Raw genomic sequence first — 22,598 nt, 5'->3', positions numbered from 1 at the left:
CCAGTGACGCTGTTCTCTCCTCACGAGTGTTTCATCGCTGCTGTTTCTTTTTATTTTCGCAGAATGAGGGTTGATTTTTCTGAATGTGGGTGCACAGAAGCACTTTCACAATGTAACACTGTTTTCTCAGTCTTTCAGTGTTTATTTTGCAGAATAACTAAACAGTAATTTGGGGCTTTAACGAACGGTTGTTTCCATTATCAACTAATATTGTTATTTTCCACAATAATTGCTCAATCTTTTATTAATAGGTGGCAAAAAAAAATTATTGAATTTATTTCCATTTTCCAATTTATTTGGCTTTTAGAGCAGTTTTTAAAGGATGCTGATGCTATTCCATTTTGGCCTGTATAAATGTTTTCACACAAATGTCCAACATACTAAATCTCTGAATTATAACAACCCATATTTTATTTTTGGTTAAATATTTTACAATTTAACGTTTCTGTTCTATCGCAAAGAAATCTTTGCCATTGATGTACTGCTGTTTTTCTGACTTATCAGTAACCATAAGGCTGAGATATTGATGTGTTTTTCAGTTTAGATTTAGTTTGATTTGTTTTTGATTTTATACACTTTATTAATCCCCGAGGGGAAATGTCTTCACTACAGCAGGGGGGCTCTCAGGGGGGAGATGCTGCAGCAGGCTGCCACTAGCGCGGCGCCAGGTAACCTGACCTGAGGTGCATGTTTTTGGATGATGGGAGGAAGCCGGAGAACCCGGAGAGAACCCACGCAAGCACAGGGAGAACATGCAAACTCCGCACAGAAAGGCCCAGGACCGGATTCAAACCCAGAACCTTTTTTGCTGTGAGGTGACAGTGCTAACCACTGCACCACCGTTTCCCCTGTTTCCACGAGGCTCCAACTGACACTGGATTTCAGCTGACAGCTGATTTGGTCCCTAAAAAGATTCAAATATTGATATTTATTGCTAAATGTGGTTATTAAACACAAAGACATGTTATGGATGCAGGACATTTTACAGTTCAATGACACATTTTACCATCCAAAATGGAGCAGTGAACTTTACTTGGAATAAAATAACAATGAATTACTACAAATTACAAAAAAACAAGTTATCGCAGGCATCTTTTCCTACATTAGGCTCGTAATGGCAGATAAAATCAGACAAACGATAAATCGGTCGGGCTCTAGTTTCCAGACATAAATGCTAAAATGTCAATGTTGTTTCGACATATTGTTCAATATTTTTAACGGGATTTCTCCTGTAACGTTTTCACTTGGATGTAAAATAAGTTGTGAACTCTGTTTGAACTGACATGAATATAAATTGAAAGAATTAATTTGTGAAAGCTGCAGCAGGAGTCGTCGTCGTCCTGAGAAGTTACTGCCACAGTCTGCTGTGTCACCTCCAGTCTGGAGGTGAATGAGAGGAGAAAAGGGAGAGGAGCAGATCTGCCACGGTGCTGCGATGGTGCTGCGATTTTGCTGCGCTGCCTTACGAGCATGTGAAAACACAGAGGAGACAAAGCAGAGACCCACATGAATGTGCATTCATTAATGAAGTCATAGCTCACTTCAGACAGTCGGAGACATACAAACAAGAGCTTCATGGAAATACTCTGTTTACATTCTTGCTGTCTCTCTTTGCCCCCCCCCCCCCCCTCGGCCTCCCCTCCCTGCTCCCAATTCTTTTTTTTTTTTTTTTTTAAATACGTCGAACCGGTTCTACTTGAAAAAGGAGGAAACGACAAAATACACAAAGACGGCTGGTGGCCTGTCAACAATTCAAAATATGCAGCACATTATATCAAAGTAAATGAAAGTGTGATTGTCTTGTGATTTTCAAAAACATCCAATCCATTATTTTCTTTTTTTTCTCCATTTGTGTCAGATGTGCTGCTTGGCGCTCGTCTCCTCCTTAATAAACGACAGACCTTTTGTCTTCTATCAACAACGATGACGCGGTTCCACGAAGCTGCTTTAAACAAGCCGAGTGTTACGTCGGCTCGTCTATTCATCTGCTGCCAGAGCAGTTTTTCACCTTTTTTTAATTTTATTTTTTTTCGTGACATTTTGCTTTTGTTGGACAGTCGACAGTGACGAGTGACAGGAAACACGGGCAAACGGAGGGGGGGTGGGGTGTGTGTGGGGTTATCCAGTTTAACTCGGAGCAGAGACGTCGGTGACATGTTGCACATCTTACTCCTGTTGGACCAGGATGACCTCGCCGTCTGTAAAATCTTTTAAGGACAGGAATGTGCGTCCTCGTAGTGGAGCGGCGTGTCTCATGTTTTGATCTCTCGACGCGTTCCTGCTTTAAAAAAAAAAAAAAAAAAAAAATCTCGTCACTGCCGCACATGCGCCGGCCCGTCCCAAGATCTTGCGTGATGATCTCAGCGCCTGGCTGCAGCTCGGCTATGAATGGGCGAAGCGGCTCTGAAGTCGGTGTTTATGGAGGGCCCCGTTTCTCTCGGAGGGGAGAACCAAAGTTAAATAAATACTCGCTCCATCCTGTCTGCATTAAGGGCCTGCACACGTGGCTTTGACGTCAGAGTGACATTAAACAGGGTGGGGTGGCCCAGTCGACTCTGACAGGCATCTACACACACACACACACACACACACACACACACACACACACACACACACACACACACACACACACACACACACACACACACACACACACACACTTCCATAGCATGCTATTAAAATCAGACTTTCTTTGTCTATCTAGTCTTCACTTCTTCCTCGTGACTCTCCGTCTCTTGTTTGATCTCAGGTTCAGGTCTCATGTCCGTTGAACTGCGTACGTGCGTCGCCATGTAGGAGAAGTTCATCTCTGACGAGTTTGTTACCAGTTTGTTCATCGACCATCCTGTTTTTTTTGGTTTTTTTGGCTCAAGATTTCTCCGGCAAAAATAAGCAGCCAGGTGCGATCGGCCGTCATCATCAGACGGCGTCACATCCACAATTAAGCATTTAACTCCTTTTCTTTTGTGTGTTCAATGTTGTTGCGACGAGAGAACCTCGTACTGCGTGTCTACGTCTCTGTGGGTTCGTTTGTGGAGACCGACAACAGGTCCGTCGGCATACCTGTCCTCCACAACGTGAGCCCGGTGGGATCCGGGACGCTTCGTTAACTCGACAACAAACGCGTCACTCTGCGGTCGAGACTTTCAAGTTGTGACACAGTTAAGAAATGTGTTGTTCACCTTGTAAACGCTGAGACTGAAAAGTTGGATTCTCCTTCTGTGTTGCAGAATAAGAGGAAAGAGGATGTTGTTGCCGAGGTCAGCGCGTGCACACCGTACCTCGTCTGCAGGTGTCCCCCCCCCCCCCCCATCCGCCCCGGTGTGTGTGTCACATGTCAGTGCCGGCCCAGCTGGTGTCTCGTGAACTTTTGAGGCGGGAGGTCAGAGGATTTCCCTCTCAGGCAGTCGTCAAACTCATCAACTCGTTGTTTTTAAAGCGACGAGGGGAAAAACAACAACGTGTGGCCGAAGATAGTTCGAAGGTTCAACGCATAAGAATTAACAAATAGTCTGTAGTTTATCTACTACAAGTCGAGAGCAGCCACAGGATAGGAGCCATAGTAAAACTATAGCTTGAAATGAGATTTATTGGCATGAAAGTGGTTGCTAGGTTACGGCTGAAGCTAGATTACACAATACGTGTATAGGAAGATATTTCTTTGATGGTTTCAGAGTGACTTTTGTCACTTTGAAGACTATTGTACGGCTGGTTTATACAAACAAAGAGGTTTCAGTTCTTCAACAGGGTATTATATCTGACAGGATGATGACTCCGTCTTTGGAAATAACCAATTAGTTAAAAGCATCACGGACGGACGGTGCTGTGACGTTCATGGTGGTGAGAGTTGAGTGGGATCCATTCGTCTTGAGTAGGTTTTTATTCGAGTTTCTTTTTGCTTTTGTTTCCGTTGTATTGAAACTTGATTCTCAATATTCAGCAGTTCTTTTTAAACACCTTCTATCAACTTAATTTACTTAAAATCTGGACAGTTTTATCTTTTTTTTAAATTTATTTATGGCTGAGGTTGACTTCTAACAAAATAATCCATGAAATCATATACAACGGTAGATTTATATATTTTTATGGTATTTGCACATTTAAGTATATAATTGATTATAATTATAAAGGAAATGAGGGGAGAGTGTACGAGAAGGACGTAACGACAAACAAAGTGCCGACCATTGGGAATATATATTCCACCGCAAAGGATGATTTTAATCATTTTGATCATCAGTTCTTCCACTTAAACATTTAATGAAAAATAACAACAATGATACATCGCAAAGCTCGTCTGATCCAGAGTCAGAAAGTCAAAGGAATTACGTTTGCGTAACGGTGTGACAAAAAAAAGAAGAAAAAAAAGCAACGTAAGCGGATTTAAAAACCCGTAATCAGCGTGTTTTTTGAGCTTTTTTAAAAAAAAAAAAAATGTTTTACAGGTTCAAATGTGAATTATTAATTTTGATCACGATACGATTTCCTCGTCTCACTTTTTAAATGTGTGTAAAAGTGCTAGTTTGCAAATCGAAGCGGCGTCTCATCGGAGCGCTCCACTTCCTCCTCTTCAGTAGTTTGTCTGCCTCAAGGAGCAAAATACCTCCGTTCACCCCTGATGAGACTGTGACTACACCCAACACACACACACACACACACACACACACACACACACACACACACACACACACACACACACACACACACACACACACACACACACCCCTCTGCTGCTGTGAGCTTTTCAGTAAAGTATAGGGAGTTACCCGGGTCCTCTGAAGAGTGCCGTTGTGCCTAGAGTTCGTTCACCGCTCACATCACGGTCATCTGATCCGTCAAGAAGACCGACCGACGTGTGTGCATGTGAGACACGGTGTGTGTGTCAGACATGGTGTGTGTGTGTGTGTGTGTGTGTGTGTGTGTGTGTGTGTGTGTGTGTGTGTGTGTGTGTGTGTGTGTGTGTGTGTCACAGGATCATCGGCCCTGTCAACATTCTTCACCACATGCTCTGTCATGATGCATAGAGGCGACTGGTGAGATGAACCAGCTGTCCCTGCCTCTGGTCAGAGCAAGGTCAACATGCTCTGAGGACACACACACACACACACACACACACACACACACACACACACACACACACACACACACACACACACACACACACACACACACACACACACACACACACACACTCCACTGGATGTCTTCTTCCTCTTGTGTTGAAAATGCCACCGGCTCGACGCTGTTGAGGACTCCCAAGTGCGATGTTGAAGCGATGACTTGATTGATGGGCTGATAGAAATCTCTCCCCGTGTGTTTGTCTCTCAGGTGGAGGAGGAAAGAGGAACGGTCGCAGCAAGAAATGGAAGGAGATGCTCAAACTCCCACACATCAGCCAGTGTGAGGAGCTCCGCCGCACTATCGGTAAGAGGCCGGGAGGGTGGGTGGGGGTGGGGTGGGGAGGGGGTGGGATGCGGGGGCAAGTGTGCGTGCAGAAAGATAACTCACCAATGCCGTGTTCATTGGGGCGGGTCAGATTGGACTTCCTTCCTGTTTCTACCCGTCTCCACCCGCAGTTACAGGCAAGGGACAGGAAAGTGTGTGTGTGTGTGTGTGTGTGTGTGTGTGTGTGTGTGTGTGTGAGAGAGAGACAGGGGATCTGTTTGCTCAGTTGTCTCTTAATCTCAAAGGTTTCTTTGAAAAGAGCAAGTCTGTTTCCCACAACAAATCAAAACGTGTCTCACACACACACACACACACACACACACACACACACACACACACACACACACACACACACACACACACACACACACACACACACACACACACACACACACCCCGACTTCCTTCCTGTTCTCAACATCCAGGTTTAACTTGAAAGGATTCTCTCTGTTGTGGCCCAGACAGGCGCTCTGCTCTCGGGCTACATTATCTCCTCACCCACCCCCTCACCCACCCCCTCACCCACCCCCTCACCCACCCCCTCACTCCCCCCCACCACCCTCACCACGGCTCCCTGAATGCCACAGCACAAGTGTGTGTGTAATAGTGCGTCACAGCTATCTCTGCCAGAGATTGCAGCGCTACCCTCCCCCACATACTCACATACCCTCCCCTCTTTTATATCTCCCTCCTCCCTCCCACACACACACACACACACACACACACACACACACACACACACACACACACACACACACACACACACACACACACACACACACACCCTCCCTCCCTCCCTCCCACTATCCATATCTCTCTCCGTCCGTCTTTCAGCCACTTTAGAGAAACATAAGAGTGGCAGAGCAGGAGAGGGATAGCAGGTGAAAAACTGAGAGGCTTTTTCACAACGAGCAGGAAAGATGTTTTCAGGGCGGGAGAGGATAAAAGGGAGGAAGAGGGAAAGAGATGGCGACGCACGCTCTCCCCACGGTGACCTCTCTTACTCGGCGCTGGTCGTCGTTGTCTTTCTTTTTTTTTTTTTTTTTTTTTTTATCACAAATCATCACTCACAGATGTAATTATCATAAACTTGAATCCGTCTGTCGTCGGCGGTGATGGATTACCTGCTAATAAACGGCGCATAAATGCCACCTTTCGAATGTGAAGAAGGATCCTGTTTGTCGTGTCTTGCATATTTATCGCCCATTGGGATTATAACTGTAGGGTTGTAAGTATGGACCGTGTGTGTGTGTGTGTGTGTGTGTGTGTGTGTTCAGGTTTACATACGTCACCATTACATAGACGCTATTGTGTAATTTCCCTATCGTCCCGAGAGCGAGATCAAAATAATCCTCCTTGTCCTTAAACACGCCGGTGTGTCGGCATGTGCGCGTACGCACACGCATGCAGAGAGGCACACGCGTGCTCATCGCGGCGGATAGAAGTATACGGTATACCGGCTGATAGCGGCGTCTTTGTTGTGTCTTGATAATGTCAGGCATTTGACCTTAGCCTTGACAAGTGAGCGGTAGTTCTAGGAAGCCTAGATTACATTATGTGGGCCGCAGCCACTTTGTCTGCCCGCCCCTCTCTCTCCTCTCTCTCCTCCTCTCTCTCTCTCTCTCTCTCTCTCTCTCCCCTCCTCTCTCTCCTCTCTCTCCTCTCTCTCTCTCTCCCCTCCTCTCTCTCCCCTCTCTCCTCTCTCTCCTCTCTCTCCTCTCTCTCCCCTCTCTCCTCTCTCTCCTCTCTCTCCTCTCTCTCCTCTCTCTCCTCTCTCCCCTCCTCTCTCTCCCCTCTCTCCCTCTCTCCTCTCTCTCCACTGCTTTGGTATCCTCCCAATACGTATAGCACATGTGCGCACGTATTGCCTCAGCTCACGTGTCGGTTTGTTTAACACGCTCAAGGAACCAGAGGTATTTTGAATGGAGGCTAACGGCTCCGGTTGCATAGCAGCAAGGGAGCACCGGCCATCACTCATGCACACACACACACACACACACACACACACACACACACACACACACACACACACACACACACACACACACACACACACACACACACACACACGTGCACTCCTGAAACTATTGCACTCCCACATTTGTGCACATTTAGCTGACCATTCCCCGTCTCTCTAATCCACTCCGTCGTGGCCTAAATTGGAGTTTTAATCAAGTTGTAATTGCAGCTCGCTTCAGCGGCGCAGACGGCCAGTAGCTCCACACGAGTTCCAGCTTCACGACGCTTCCCCTCCATCCTCTCATTTTCCTGGCCCAATTTTCTCTTGACACCTGTTCTTATTCAGAAACGGGGGCGGCGGCGGATTGAGAAAGAAAGACATTTTTCATTGGTGGAAAGTTGGCTGACGTTCTAATTTCAAATGATTTACGGGCTGGAATCGGCTCAGACACAAGAGATGCTCTCGTACATCAACAGGCAGCTTTGAAAGACGCTGGTTTCTCTTTGGGTCTTTGCTCGCCTGCAAAACATCTGTTACAATAAGATCAATGGTTAAAGCTTTGTCCAAGAAATCGGCTCAATAAACTTAAAGAACACCCTGGATTTAGCTTCATTTCTGTGCTTACATGTGGATTCAGATTCAGTTCAGCTGTTTTATTCTCACTTCAGCCATGTTAGGCCGGTCAACTTGAATCTTTAGTGGGTTTTTTTTTTTTTAAAGGAAAAGGAAGCATAGCTACTAAAATTATGAATGTGTCCTTGGGGATAATTGTTGAAATGTAAACCATTTGCAGTCCGTAACTGTTGAGACGAATGTCTTCTCTTGAAATGGGAAGTGAATGAGCTGCGTGATCGAAGAGGTCGGCCACAGCAGCGGACTAAAGAATCCGCCTTTTGTTCAATCGATCGATCGGTATTTACAGAGAAAATTCACCGGGGGAATATCGGTCCCAGCGCACTTTACCATCACGGTGAGTGAAATCACCGACAGTCGTCAATGTTAAGTACATTTTAAAACAACGGGAGAGCGTACGGAGCGGGGAAGGACTTTTCAAGCAAAACTACTATTAGAAAATCGCTCTGAACTTAATTCACTTATGAGAAGCACGTCTTCAGTTTCATGTCTGAGACGAGGGTCGGAAATCAAACTCACTTTGTCCGGTCATTGATTCCTGATTTGTGGATTGTGCTTCAGCTGCAGAGTCTGACTGCACCTCCTCCTCATTTCTGTTTTGAAGGAGTTCCACACGGAGCTTTCAGACGGCTGTCGTCGTCTTCGCCTGTTTCTGGTGTTGTTGCTTCTAATCTCACGGACCTACACATGTTTTCCTGGAAAAAGCTCCCGAGCTCGTAGCAACGTGTTCTTGTTTTCCTTACGTTGTTTCACGCCAGCTGGCTGACGGCTTTTAGGCAGATTGTCGCCACCTTTCGACAGGAGTGACGCATGGCAGCCGGGCGGCGATTTAAAAACAAACCAAAAAAAACAAAAATGCGTATGCTAATCGATTTTGTCACTCAGTCAGACCAGGCATAAACAAAAAAAACAAAAAATCAAATTATTTGATTGATCTACTTTTTCACACTTAAGCTAAATAATGGCATTTCTGAGTGGAATTCTTTTTTTTTTTTTTTTATTATTATTATTATTATTATATTAACTTCCCTACCATCCCTTTTTTTTAAAACTTGCTCAATAGGTCAGTTATCGGGTCAGAATATTGCCCAACTGTTTCTGTGACTTGTATTACGCAAACAGGAGTGTGTCACCTCGAAGATGACGACCACAGCTGCTGTGATTCAGCACGAGGAATCGGACAATGATGGCCACTAGAGCAGCGGGGAACACCGGATACGAGTCCACAAACTCTGCTGAAATCCTCACAGGACTCTTAAAACCTTATTAGGATCGGCGTAAACGAGAAAATCAAACGTGGTGCGATAAAGAAACAGGATTTTTGTTTGCTGAAGAGCAGACGCGAATGATTTAAGCTCATTTTCTTATGAACCAGAGTGGAAAAGTCGACTGTATTTGATTTAGTCTGCAAGTTAACATTTCCCAGGTGAAAGCAACGCCAGCTGATAAACAAAAGTCACATGTTCGGAGTAGTTTGTTATTGAACGGCGTTGGCAGACTGCCCAATCATTACCAAGATATATGCGTCTAAAATGCTTGTGTTTTTTTTGCACTAAAGTACATTTACACCATTATTCTCACCTGGATCACGCTACAGGAAAAAAAACACTGCAGAATTTTAAATACGTTTCTCTAAATATCTTCACTGTGAGCGTGGAAGGCTTTTCCCGCTCCTGCACACAGCTGATCACAGCCGAGAGGGAAACACCAAAGCGGGCATCCCAAAAAAAACAACAAAAAAAACCTCGCTGATCAGAGATGAAAGACGATGTCTGAAGGCAACGCAACGCAGTTAACGATCTCTCGGTGAGATTTTCTGAAAGGGCTTTTGTTCTGATTTCAAACGCAGCGGACCCGCTTTGGAAAGGGAAGTAATAAAAATATCGTATCTGTACACGCTTCTGTTTGCTGACTAAAGCGATAAGTTGGGTTGTGTGGTCGTATAAGTGGTGAGTTTGAAAGAGGAGCGCTGAGGGGAGGTTGGGGGGAGGAGGAGGGGCTGAGGAGGAGAAGGAGGGGGGGAGCCGTGTGCTAAACAGTGCAGCTGGAGATCTGATTTACTGGAGGAGGTTGTCCTGTAGCTGTCACCACTCAGACATTTTCATCCCCAGCATCCCTCCTCCTTCCCCTCTGTTCACCAGTGCATGTGTGTGTGAGTGGCCTATTTTTGTTTGTATGTTTGTCGTGTGTGCGTGTGCGCACGTGTGTGTGTGTGTGTGTGTGTGTGTGTGTGTGTGTGTGTGTGTGTGTGTGTGTGTGTGTGTGTGTGTGTGTGTGTCCTCACTGAGAGTGATGGAAAACGTCCTGGGTCGTCTTCCTCATTCGGTACAAGAGGAAATATGACTCAGATGGACGCCATTAGTGCTAATAAGAAGGGGCCAGCTGCACAGGAGAAACGCACACATGGAAAACATGCAAACACACTTTCAGAAAATAACACGGATGTACATATCTAGCATGTAGCATTAGCAATTGAGCCTCTTTTTAAATTTTTTTTTTTTAAAGCATTACTAGTTAGCTTTTTAATTTTTATTTAAAAAAAATTATAATATCCAGCTTGGTTTTGGGAGCATTTTTAACATTTAATTTTATGAGGTCAGGATCTTTTTAGATTGAAGGTTGGTTTAATGGGATTATTTTAGTAAAGTGAGACTGGATGTAAATAAGATATTGGCTTCTCTCAAAGGAAGGGAAAAATGTGAAATTCTCGGTCGATCTAATGTAAAATACACATTATAACAAGCTGCTAATTTTTCCATTAATAATGTTGCTAATGGGAGTTATTCAGCTAACCTCTGCTGCCTTCTCAGCTTTATTTTCTCAAAATTTCCTTCACAAGTCTTCCTGAAAAGCTGAAATATTTTCTGATGGGTTTATCTTTTTTTTTTTTTTTTTATAAGCCTCAAGGTTATTTACTTTTATTATTGCCTTTTAAAAAATATATTTTTTTTTAGCAAAGGTACAACCACCGTCTTTTAGTTATCAGCCGCTGCCACGACGTTTTGACGGGATGCTGATGGACAACTTGACTGTTTTGGATACGTTAACTCTTAAAATCCTTTCTTTTCCTTGGTTTAAATGTCAAGTTAAACAAAATGCACTATCCAGTAAAGTGGGAAGTATCAACGAGCTTGGAATAAGGTTCACGTATCAGCTTTTTAGAAATAAAAACAACTTTATGCTGCAAAATTATAGTGACTATCTTAGGTTGCGTTTAATGTCCAATATGAAGTGTTAATTTCTCCTTCTTTCCCCCTCTGTCCTCCTGTCTGTCTCTCAGAGAGGGACTACACCAGTCTATGTGAGAAGCAGCCCATCGGTCGGCTCTTATTCCGTCAGTACTGTGACACGAGGCCAGAGCTGAAGCGCTGCATCGAGTTTATGGATGCTGTGGTAAGGACTTTCGACGTGATATCATTTCTCTACAGACTTCTCTGACGTTCCTTCGCTCTCACGGAGACCTTTTCACTCGCCTGTTTTTGTGTTCCTCTGTCTTTCTCATGCTCTCCATCTGTCTGTGACTCCTCCCATGAGGCCGGCCTGGATCGGTGCTGCCGAGCGAGGAGTAGTGGAGGGAAGTCGAGAGCGGAGTCCTTCTCTGCCCTGCTCTTGGCAGCAGCGTGGGGGCGGTGGGGGCCGGGGGTGGGCGTTAGAGGGGAAGGTGGTGGTGGTGGGGGGGGGGGGGATTAGTGACTTAGACGGGCTGTTGGAGAGCAGCAGACCCCTCCCCTTCCTCCACACACTCCTCCATGAGGTCAAGCCCACGTCAGAGGCAGGTCCCCTGGGTGAGCAGGCGAACACAGGCCCAAGCTTGTGATTAGGCCCCTGGTGGTATGCAAGAAAGGAAAACAGAGGGAGGGGGGGAGAGTGGTGGTGGGGGGTGGGGGTGGGGGGGAGATCATGCTTATTTAATGAGAACCTACATTTGTCAGACAGGCACGTTCATACATGCAGAGTCACACACATACTCGCACTGACCGACAAAAATGCACGAAATTTAATGAGCAACTTTTTAGTGTTTGACATGTGCTGCTAGTCCCCCCGTCCCCTCCGTCCCCCGTCCCCCCACTCCCAGAGGACTCCAGGATCTTGGCTGCGATGCGTAGTAGCGCGGCTTCGGTCCCATTCCTCTCCGCCGAGCTTGTTTTCAAACAAAACACACGGCTCGAAGCGGTCGAACTCCCGGCTGCCTCCCTGCGTACGGCCATGTTTGAACAAAAAAAAAAAACCAACTACAATCTGTGGTGGTGAGATGGGGCGAAAAAACGGAGGCGTCATGCCGGTAGGTGACAGATTCAGTGGAAGAAGCGTGAACATAGCTGCCAGTTTTGATGCCTTGACTGAGATGTTTTCTCACTCTTTGTCTGTGGTCATTTCTATTTTCATTTCATAGTTTCCGATTAATCCGCCGCCCTCGTCGCTACTTCTTCCCTTCTGATGCCCGTCTCTCTCTCACTCTGACCTTATTTGGAGAGGTTTTTTTTAAAGATGGCTGAACGTGCGTGACCTGGTGGGGCTGCTCACGCTTGTGTTTTACTCTGACAGGCCATGTACCAACTAGCTCCTGATGAGAAGAGGAGGGACTGCGGACTGAATGTTTTAGACACATACTTTAATAATGGGGTAAGAAGCACAAATACCTAATTACACATCTGGCTGATGCTGCGATAAACTATTTTGATATTAGTTTCAGATAATCTAAAAAAATACATCTTCAAGTAAATGTTTACCTGTTTAACTTTTATTGCATTATAACTTTTTACACCGTGTTGGTTTGTTTTTCTGTTTGAGGTGTCATATATGATATGAGATGCTCTGTATAAACTTTATGCCAGATATAAATCCAATTATATGTAACACACCTAATATTGGTGATTTGTATGTGACTGGCGTCCCTGTGTTTACATCTGTTTTGTTTCTTTTTATTGGTTAATGAGCAATAATTGGTCGAGACTTTAATTGCCCATCTTTTCTCATGAAAACGATGATGCACAGCTACGCGGTAAAGGAAACCAGCTGTTTTCTATATTACAAAGAAGACAATGTTAACGCCAATACGTGCTTTCTGAAAATGGAGTCGGTCGGACATCAGAAGTTAATTGTCCTCTCAACATGCCATTAAACTGTAACAGAAGAAGGAGGCACGACGAGATGAGATCATGAAAACGAGCACCAGTCCAACCTCCCACGTTGGAAAGTGGAAATTCAATATTAGTTTCAATCAACTGTTTTTAATACAATTCTAATGATTATTGCAAAATGATTGCAGGCGGATCAAATAATCAGACGTTTATGTAATAATTGTGACAGCCTTACCAATATCTTTAAACTGAGAATTACCGTTCTCAACCGCCTCTAAATGAACTCGACCAAAACAAACCAATCAAAGGTCATTTTAAAACCGAACCGAACCGAACCGGTGAGGTGGGACAAGGTGTGGATCTGTTTTCTTGCCTTTGACAGTCTTACAGGTATATTACACCTAAATGGTACTTGACATGCGTCCTAACTCTGTCTGTCTGCCTCACCCTGTTGTTTTCTGTGTCTCTTTAACCCTCAAGTCTGCCGCCCATCTGCCCGACGTACCCCCGGATGTTGTGGCTGGGTGCCGGGAGAGGTTGGAGCAGAGTCCGTGCAAGGAGCTCTTCAATGACTGCACCAAGTAAGCCTTCACGTCCGACCTGCGGCGCTCCTACGCTCAAAAAGACTCTCGGCAGGACGTTAACTTGAAGGCGTGCAGATGGCGTGGCGTGTTTTTGTTTTTCTATATGATGGAGTCTGGCTGTCAAAGTGCGGCGACACCACAGTACAATCTCTTTCCTTCAGAAACGTGTGTGTGTGTGTGTTTGTAGATGGTGTGGACCAGTGCGCCCTGTCACGAGTGATGATGAGGCAGCTGGCACCTGGACCGCCATATTTTACACACACACACACACACACACACACACACACACACACACACACACACACACACACACACACACACACACACACACACACACACACACACACACACACACACACACACACACACACACACACACATGCAAACACGCGCGCACAGTGGAACCCAATGAAAAAGAGCAGTGGGCAGAGAGAGCATCCGGATGGCTGGCATGAAAACAACAGCCACCTCAGTGTTCGCCATATACAAACACACACACATAAACAGACACACACACAAACACAGGTTGACAAACACACACACACACACACACACACACACACACACACACACACACACACACACACACACACACACACACACACACACACACACACACACACACACACACACACACACACACACACACACACTCTTGCAGGTGTTTCTGCTTCCTGCTCTGAGAGCCAGGAGAAGCAAACAGACCGGGAATTATTACCCCCAAATGTACTTCACTGCGCGTACACACACACACACACACACACGCACGCACACAAACAAACACACACACACACACTATGCATACACGTCAACATAACTTCGTATTACCCCAATAATTTGACTCTGTCGCACTGAGTTTCTGTTGCACTGTTTAAATGAAATATTGTGAAATGTTTGTCACGATATTACCAAACTAATATCTTAAATATTTGAAATTTCCTCAGTGCATTTTCTTTTCCACATTTCCTCTCTTCTAGTATGATATTATTGGTTAAATACAGTTTGATCTATTAGTTTGTTTTCTGAACGTCTGAACTGCGCTGAGTTCTTGAAGTTCTTGTCTTCTGTCATTGTTTTTTATTTCTATTCTCTTAAATATTAAAGAGGATTTATACCGCTATTGGAGAACTGTGATGTGAATAAATTCAGGTGGATGACAGATTCATAGTGTCTGTAAAATTATAAATATTTCCTTCTGAGGAAACCTTTTTGTCGCTGTGCCATCAGCTTATTCTTGGTGGTTTTTTGTGCTGGAGAATATCCCAACTGATATGAGGGCGAGGTGGGAAACACCCTGAACAGTTTGTCGGTCAGTCCCAACTAGGAAACATTAAATAATGAAAAAAAAAAAAAAACACCAAGAGGATGAGATGTGGGTCACAAGTGATTTTAGTAGACCAGAATGCACCAGAATGTTTTTGAAAAGAGGCTCCTGGCTTGTGGGAATAAGTGACGTGATCAGGTCACAGCAGGGAGACTGGATATTAGTTGATTTCTTAGGTTTTTTCTTGGGCTACTTTATTTAATAGTGACAGTGGAGACGGACAGGAAATGTTCGGAAAGAGATCAGGAGGATGACGCACATTTAAAGGTTCAGCTATCTGGGAATTGAACCGGAGACTTGCCGCTCAGGGCATCCATGTGGCATGCACCTTTATCACTCATCTGGTCTGAGAACTACAGTTTCTTTAATATTGGCTTTGGGGTAAAGAAAAAAGAAAAAAGGGGAGAACAATGCTGCCATTGAATCAGCAAATGATCTCTGAAATGCAAACTTCAGACCTCTTTTAGCATCGCTGAACATTAAAACTGCTGAATCAGCTGTTATCAGCGCCTGTTTGCTGAATTATTCTGATATTGGACAACAAAAAAATGTGCGTCTGTATAATTTCTATGCGGATTTGTGTCCGTTTATTAATGATTGACGTCAGAGGTGATTGTTTCAGGATTGTAAGTCACACTGAATCTAAAAATACACGTGTCGATGTGTGTTCAGACATTTTGATGCAAATAGTTTTTTTGTTTTTTTTCTTGCGTCACGCCGCTTCTCTAGCATCTCCCCCCGGGAATGTGTTGTTCCAAACAGCACATTTTTATTTATTTCACTGAATTTATTTTTCAGAAGCGATGTAGCCAACAGATGGAAAAAAAAATTCTATGGCATTAAAATATACAGTAAGGTCGATACATAACATGCAGGACGGTACTCGTTAAATCGGTACACATCAAGAAAAACAGACCCGTGTTTCCTCAGTCCTCAAAAAAACACTGGATTTATGTGAAGTCTCCGCTTATAAGCCACACAGGCAGATGGATTTAGTTTAGAAATGATTGGACCAACGTCAGGAAGAAGATGAAGGGATCCTCGTTGCCAAAACACTCAGCCTGCAGTCTTATTTTGGATTTATAAAATCATTATTTTATACGGTGTAGAAGTCTTAATAAGGCTTTGTTCAGACTACAGACAAATCGGATTTGCATGCTGCATCTGCAGGAATCCTCAGACTTTGAAAAATAATACAATCTGGAGGGCGATGTGGTTTGTGTTTGACGTAAACTGGAAACGTCAGCGCTTCGTGGTTCAGATGAGCAGCACAACACACACACACACACACACACACACACACACACACACACACACACACACACACACACACACACACACACACACACACACACACACACACACACACGGCCTCTCAGGTCATGGTCTGCTGGGTCAGTTTCGAGACGGAGAGGAAGACCACAGCGTTGCGTTCAACACCATCTGCTCCGTTCAGACTTCTTGACTGGATCAAAATCTGTCTGCAGAAAGTTGGAGGGAAAGAAAGGTGAATAAAAAGAAGAGTTTTGGGGGAACAAGAGAGGAAAGATGGAAATAAAGTGTTAAGAAGAACAAAAAAACAAGCGTAGACGGACACGTGTTGCAGCAGCAGTTCAGATGTTTTTCACTGGGAATCCCGTCCAAGTTCAGTCATCACTCCTTCCTTCCACTATCCTTATTATTTTTATTATTCTGTTATGCAATTCAGATTTTCTTTAATATTTCTATTCCGATGTGTAATTCTGACCTGGGGCTCGCTCAGATTTCTCTCGGAGGGAAAGCCTGTAGGAAAGCATGGTGCCGCATGTGGAAACGTGACTTTTGGCAGCGCCGCGCTCCCACTAACACAAACGTTATTAGCTCACTCATGGATTTTCTTGTGCTGCAGTGGAACATACGGTTATGTCATCGCAGGAATCGAGCGTGGCCCTTTCGGTGCTTGTGTGTCTTTGGTGTTTTTGGTGGTTGGCCGTGGCCTGACGGAGGGTCTCTCCGCTGGTCATTTCTTTCCCTTTTCTTTCCCTCTCTCGCTCCCTTTTGTGTAACAAAAGCCGTATTGTAGCCGTGCGCTGCCGGTGATGTCCGTCGGCAGCTCTGGTCCACGCCAGGCACCGCGTGGCTCCCGCCTTTCTCCAGCCCCCTTTTCAAGGCAATTGATCTTGATGAGTGAAGGAACGAAGGCCGAGTTTGATACGGGAGGGAAATGATGCTGTGCTCAAGACTTTAATGGAAATTAAATGTATGTATTGAGGGCATGTCAGCACTTTTTAGGTCATTTTAATCCGTTTCGATGGCACTTTGATGTACATCCAAGTTCAGAAAGGACAGATTGATAAAATCGTCTTGACGCCGTACTCCTGAGGTTCGTCTCATGTACAGAGCGACTGGGTCCCGTAATGACATAACTCGGTTTTCTTTTAACACAGCACAGGGTGCTTCCCATGTGGAAACTCTCTACTCCGGAGCCTTTTGCCAAGAACAGCTACTCCAGCAATGTCGGTAACCACAGGCAGCTTTCCTCGTCCTCCCTGGTGACGAAGTAATTTTAAAATATGGTCAAGGAAAATCTCCAGGCCAAATACGAGTATCGCCTGAACATTTGGGTGGCAGGGGAGGAATATCTGCCCCGACTTTGGTTTGTGCTCATGTGTTGTCGGCTGGCGGAGGAGATTGGGATCCGCACTGGTCAGCAGAAGTACCAGCATGATTTTTTGTTTGTTTGTTTGTTAGGGTTCAGGAACTGTATAGCTTAAAAAAAATAAAAACATTAAAAAAAAAAAAAAAGAATAGTACCGCTTATTTAGGACGATTGCAGTCTCTAAACTCTTTTCCACGGTCATGTAGCTGATCAGGTTTCAGTAAATTGAGTTTCAAAGTTGAACAAATCCCAAACTGATTACAGGTTGTGAATCCCTTTTTTCCTCTGAGTGATCAGAGGGGCGGTTTTATGGGGAACCTCCGGCTTGTTCTCAAAAATACCGCCATTTTGTCGAAGCCGTCGGCATCAGAGAGACGCACACAATGTGCCCTTTGGCATCGGCACCGTGACCACCCAGATGGAAGGAGATCGATGTGACGGACTAGAAATAGTGTCGGCGTCTGCAGGCGGAGAGGTGGTCAGGGGGGGTTGGCGGGAACAAACGCAGGACTTTCACCTGGCAGACTGGTTTTAGAGTCCAAAATAAAGCAAAAACCAACGTGACTTTCTTTCTTCTTAAAGTAACATACTTGTGAATTTAAGTAAAATGACCTTTTAATCCAAACCCAGATCTTCTGGTGTTTTGGTGCCTAAACGCAACTAAAGTCCAACATCAAACTGTAATTATTTCATAAACCTAATGTGGTTTTTGGTGTGAAACTGAAGCCGCTTGGTGCGCATCTCTGAGACTAAACTGCAGCATGTGATGACGACGGCTTGGAGCCTCCCAGGACTGGGATTTAACAATCAGTCGTTGGGGCAGTTGTAGCTCAGATTGTAGAGCGGGTCGTCCTCTAATCTTAAAGTTGCTGATTCCTGCAGTCCGCAGGCTGAACTGTCCTTGTGTGAGAGAATAGGAAGTCACGCTTGTAAAAGCCTGAACAAGCTTGAAGGTAAAAAAAAAAAAAAAAGGCAAACCATTAATCATTTAATACCAGCGGCTCAAGTATTGTTTTATTTATTCTTGTATTGTAGCGACAGAGTTTTGAGTTACTACAGTACATCTTTCACTGCAATTTAACAATATTAAAATATCTGTATTATTATTATTATTATTATTATTATTATTACTACGAAACCAGATACTGTTAGTACACTAGTCAATCCCTCCAGGATTTCGCTAAGTTTTTTTGTGATTGTTGCGATCAAAAATGTTAAATTTTTGCAGCGGATTTTCTCAAAGATCGCGATGTAATTTGAGTTTTAAGTGAGTTTTTTGCATAAAATTGCAGGAAATAGAAAAAAAAATCGCCAGTCGAGAAAGAAAAGATGTGATTAAAAAAAAAAAAATTTAAGCACCATCTGATGAAGGATAAATATGTAATCAGTTCTTGTGATAATAATCATGCTGCATATCAGAAATATTTTAGTTCTGCTCTTTTTAAAAAAAAATATTTATTGAACATAGAAAAACAAAAAACAAAAAAAAGTGACAAAGCTTTACAGAACAATCTGTGACTAATGTAGAAAACAACACAGCTCCTGCAGATGACCTTTTTTGTGGAAAAATTGACGGCCTTGAATTTCCGTTTAAGATCCCGATTTCCAGGAGTGACGGATTCTAGTGGTTCAGAAAAGAAAAAAGTCGAAAGAAGACGATAAAGAAGTAAAGCTGCTGCTTCGACGCGTCCGTCATCGGGCTCCTTCTGACCGTTTACATGTTGCCTCCTGAACGGTAGATTTTGAAGGCTGTCGTAACGACAACAGGTCTTCTAACCTGTTGTTATATTTTATTATGAACCCTTATCGAAGCTGCCCAGTGGAGGTCATGACCGTTTGGTACCGAGGTGTTAAAAACAACACGGTGTTTAAGTCAAACAACATCTGTGGCGTGTTCAGTTAAAAAGGACTCTTAATATACGAGGCTGCCAGACTCGTGTCAAAGAGTCATGTTCTTGCAACTCTCAGCGGAGTGATGCTGGACGAACGGCCGTGAGGAGACCATGAGGCCGTGACCTCTCGTGACACCGCAGAGAAACTCGGGTTACTTCGGTGTCAGGGCAGGAATTTCACAGAACCATAACCTCTTTTTTTTTTTTTTTTTTTTGTGCTTGTGTGTATGATATAATTATTGGATAGATCTGGACAGGCCCACACACTCGTATAGATTAGATGTTCCGCCCAAGCTCCTGGCTCAGTAAAAACCGGTTTGTCCCGGAAAAAAAAAAAAAAAACAAAAAAAATCTCCCAACTTTCCTGGTTTGAAAAGGCATGTTTCATTTTTCACGGTGGTTTATTGAGTTTTTTTTCCATCTTTCCACTGGCTTTGAACCGTAACGCGGCCGAGCAGCGGCCAAACACAGACGCAGAACTCACAGATCTGCACAAGCATGCACACGTATGTACTTCAGGAGGTGGTCTGGTAGAGGAGGGGTCACTGCAAAGCTTAAACCGTATTCTTTAGGATAGCTGGCGTGAAATCTTACTAGGTTGTTTTTGTGGTTTTTTTCATTTCCTGGTTCACTCATGACATTGTTACATCCTTATTATGGTGTTTTTAACATGATCACCACTCTTCTTTCTCCCCCCCCCAACCCTCTCCTCCCTCACTCCAGAATAGTTCGTGATTATCTGAGTGGAGCTCCATTTTCCTCCTACCACGAGTCCATGTACTTCTCTCGCTTCCTGCAGTGGAAATGGTTGGAGAGGTGGGTAGTCACTGCCGATTACACGCTGTGCAAAGCCAACATGCAAACCACTCTGTTTTCTTACATAAAAATGACACCTGTGATCTTTAACTCATTGAATATTCCCTGTTCAGGTTCATAATCTTTCATTCTGCCTATTTGCTCCAAACAATAATAACCATCAATAACTGTTAAATAAGAAAAACACATAATGGTGTATATATAGACCAGGAGAGCAGCAGTAAAAACACAAAGGTGGTGCTGTGTGTGTGTGTGTGTGTGTGTGTGTGTGTGTGTGTGTGTGTGTGTGTGTGTGTGTGTGTGTGTGTGTGTGTGTGTGTGTGTGTGTGTGTGTGTGTGTGTGTGTGTGTGTGTGTGTGTGAGGTTAATAATTGATGATGCTTTGCATAATGGCTGGGAAACCAGAGCAGGGTGAAAACAGCAGTCATCAGGGTGGATTAATAATAAATTAGACCATTACTCTGTCTGGAGCGTCACATGGTCTGTGAGAATGACATAAACTATCAGTTATTTTACGTCTCCTCTTTGTTTTGTCCCTTCTTCTTCTTCTTCTTCTTCTTCTTCTTCTTCTTCTTCTTCTTCTGTATCTTTTATCCCTGCAGGCAACCAGTAACCAAAAATACCTTCAGACATTATAGAGTACTAGGAAAAGGTGGATTTGGCGAGGTAAGTGTCACAACATTGGAGACATACAGTTGAAATAATGACGTGGTAATTAAAGTTATGTTCTTTTACACATAAAGTTTGGGAATAAGCTGCTACGAATAACCTTTAACGGTTATCTAATGCAGCATTGTTCATGATTTCATTGATTCTGAGAAATCTGTGCTGTGATGTATGAACTTGCCTTAGTTATAGTTTTTTTTTTAAAGCGTGTTTCCATACGTGCACATGTGTGATCACGTTCCCCTCGCTGCTTGTTTTCCAGGTTTGTGCCTGCCAAGTACGTGCCACCGGTAAGATGTACGCCTGTAAAAAGCTGGAAAAGAAACGAGTGAAGAAAAGAAAAGGTGAAGCAATGGCACTAAACGAAAAACGCATTTTAGAAAAAGTTAACAGTAGTTTTGTAGTAAGTACTACCTTTTTCTTATTCAACCTTTACAACAGAATTTGTACCTGTTTTTGTCTTGTGCGTGCATGTGTGTGTGTGTGTGTGTGTGTGTGTGTGTGTGTGTGTGTGTCTGAGAGTATTATTGATGGTTATGGCTCCGGGATCCTGCAAATGAAATTTAAACGGCATGTTTGCAAAAGCTGTCAATCACCTGTTGAAGATAGTTGACGCAGCTCAAGTTTTATTAGTCTGTTGAACTTCTGAGCCCCAAAAGTAAGATAAACGATGAGCAATGATTTACGAGCGGCAGGTGACGAATCCAACGCAGCGATCGAAGCCGAATCCATTGTTCAATAATCATATCAAACCTGCAACGTTGCGAACATGCCGGATTTTATTTTATTTGGAGCGTGCTGTCAGCCATCGATCAGCTGTTTAATGTACTCCTGAATCTGTTTTGTTACCATGACGTTTTTTTTTTTTTAATGCAGATCCTAATGTGTTCCTGATGCAGAGGTGTTAAAACTCAAATATACAGAGTAATAGTTATATATTTGTGTTTTATGACAGGTGTGTGTCACTGATTGTTGTGAAATACACACACACACACACACACACACACACACACACACACACACACACACACACACACACACACACACACACACACACACACACACACACACACACACACACACACACTACTTTGATCACACATCCAATTTTAAGGTCCCTCTCCTGGCGTTGATTAAACCCCTAAAAAATTATATATTTTAAAGTTTTAACAAAGAAAATAAATGCCTTAAAGTGTCTGAAATGGAACTCGATAACTAAGCCTTCATTCACTTGAACTTCGTTCTATTTCCTGAATCTAATGATGGATTACTGAACGATTTTCACTCTACACACAATCGGTTGAAGACTTAAGTCATTCAGCTGTGTCAAATGTTCATGTGTGTTTGACTGGAATTTAATCTGACATCAACCAAAACACACCTGTAGTCAAGTCAAATCTGCACGTCACGGTAGTGACACGAAGAGAGAAAGTTTAAAGCCCCAAATCTGAGGTACAGGAAGAAATGTCCAAAGACATTTCCGCATTAATGAGGAAGTGTTATTAAAACGTCTCTTCCTTATCATCCAGCAAAGTTAACAAACAAAGAGCGTTACTATTGTT

At 43.8% G+C, this 22,598-nt stretch overlaps 1 protein-coding gene across 3 annotated transcripts in view; it reads left to right on the top strand.

The window, feature by feature from the left end:
- Positions 1-22,598, top strand: part of grk4 (G protein-coupled receptor kinase 4) — a 44,540-nt gene that overhangs the window by 7,294 nt on the left and 14,648 nt on the right. For 2 of the 3 annotated variants that reach the window (XM_069704924.1, XM_069704923.1), the window contains exons 2-8: positions 5,326-5,421; positions 11,316-11,428; positions 12,581-12,658; positions 13,597-13,697; positions 20,278-20,370; positions 20,973-21,036; positions 21,299-21,439. In XM_069704924.1, the coding sequence (XP_069561025.1) occupies positions 5,326-5,421; positions 11,316-11,428; positions 12,581-12,658; positions 13,597-13,697; positions 20,278-20,370; positions 20,973-21,036; positions 21,299-21,439 (686 nt within the window). Of the gene's footprint in view, positions 1-5,325; positions 5,422-11,315; positions 11,429-11,916; positions 12,318-12,428; positions 12,659-13,596; positions 13,698-20,277; positions 20,371-20,972; positions 21,037-21,298; positions 21,440-22,598 lie in introns of those variants that run through there. The other variant, XM_069704925.1, reaches the window with a different exon arrangement.

The sequence above is a fragment of the Brachyistius frenatus genome, unplaced genomic scaffold (assembly GCF_029030835.1).
Source record: "Brachyistius frenatus isolate BFR_SWC_R1_liver_20210118 unplaced genomic scaffold, ASM2903083v1 Contig_53, whole genome shotgun sequence".
NCBI classification, from domain to species: Eukaryota; Metazoa; Chordata; class Actinopteri; family Embiotocidae; genus Brachyistius; species Brachyistius frenatus.
This window is presented reverse-complemented; position numbering and strand designations above follow the sequence as displayed.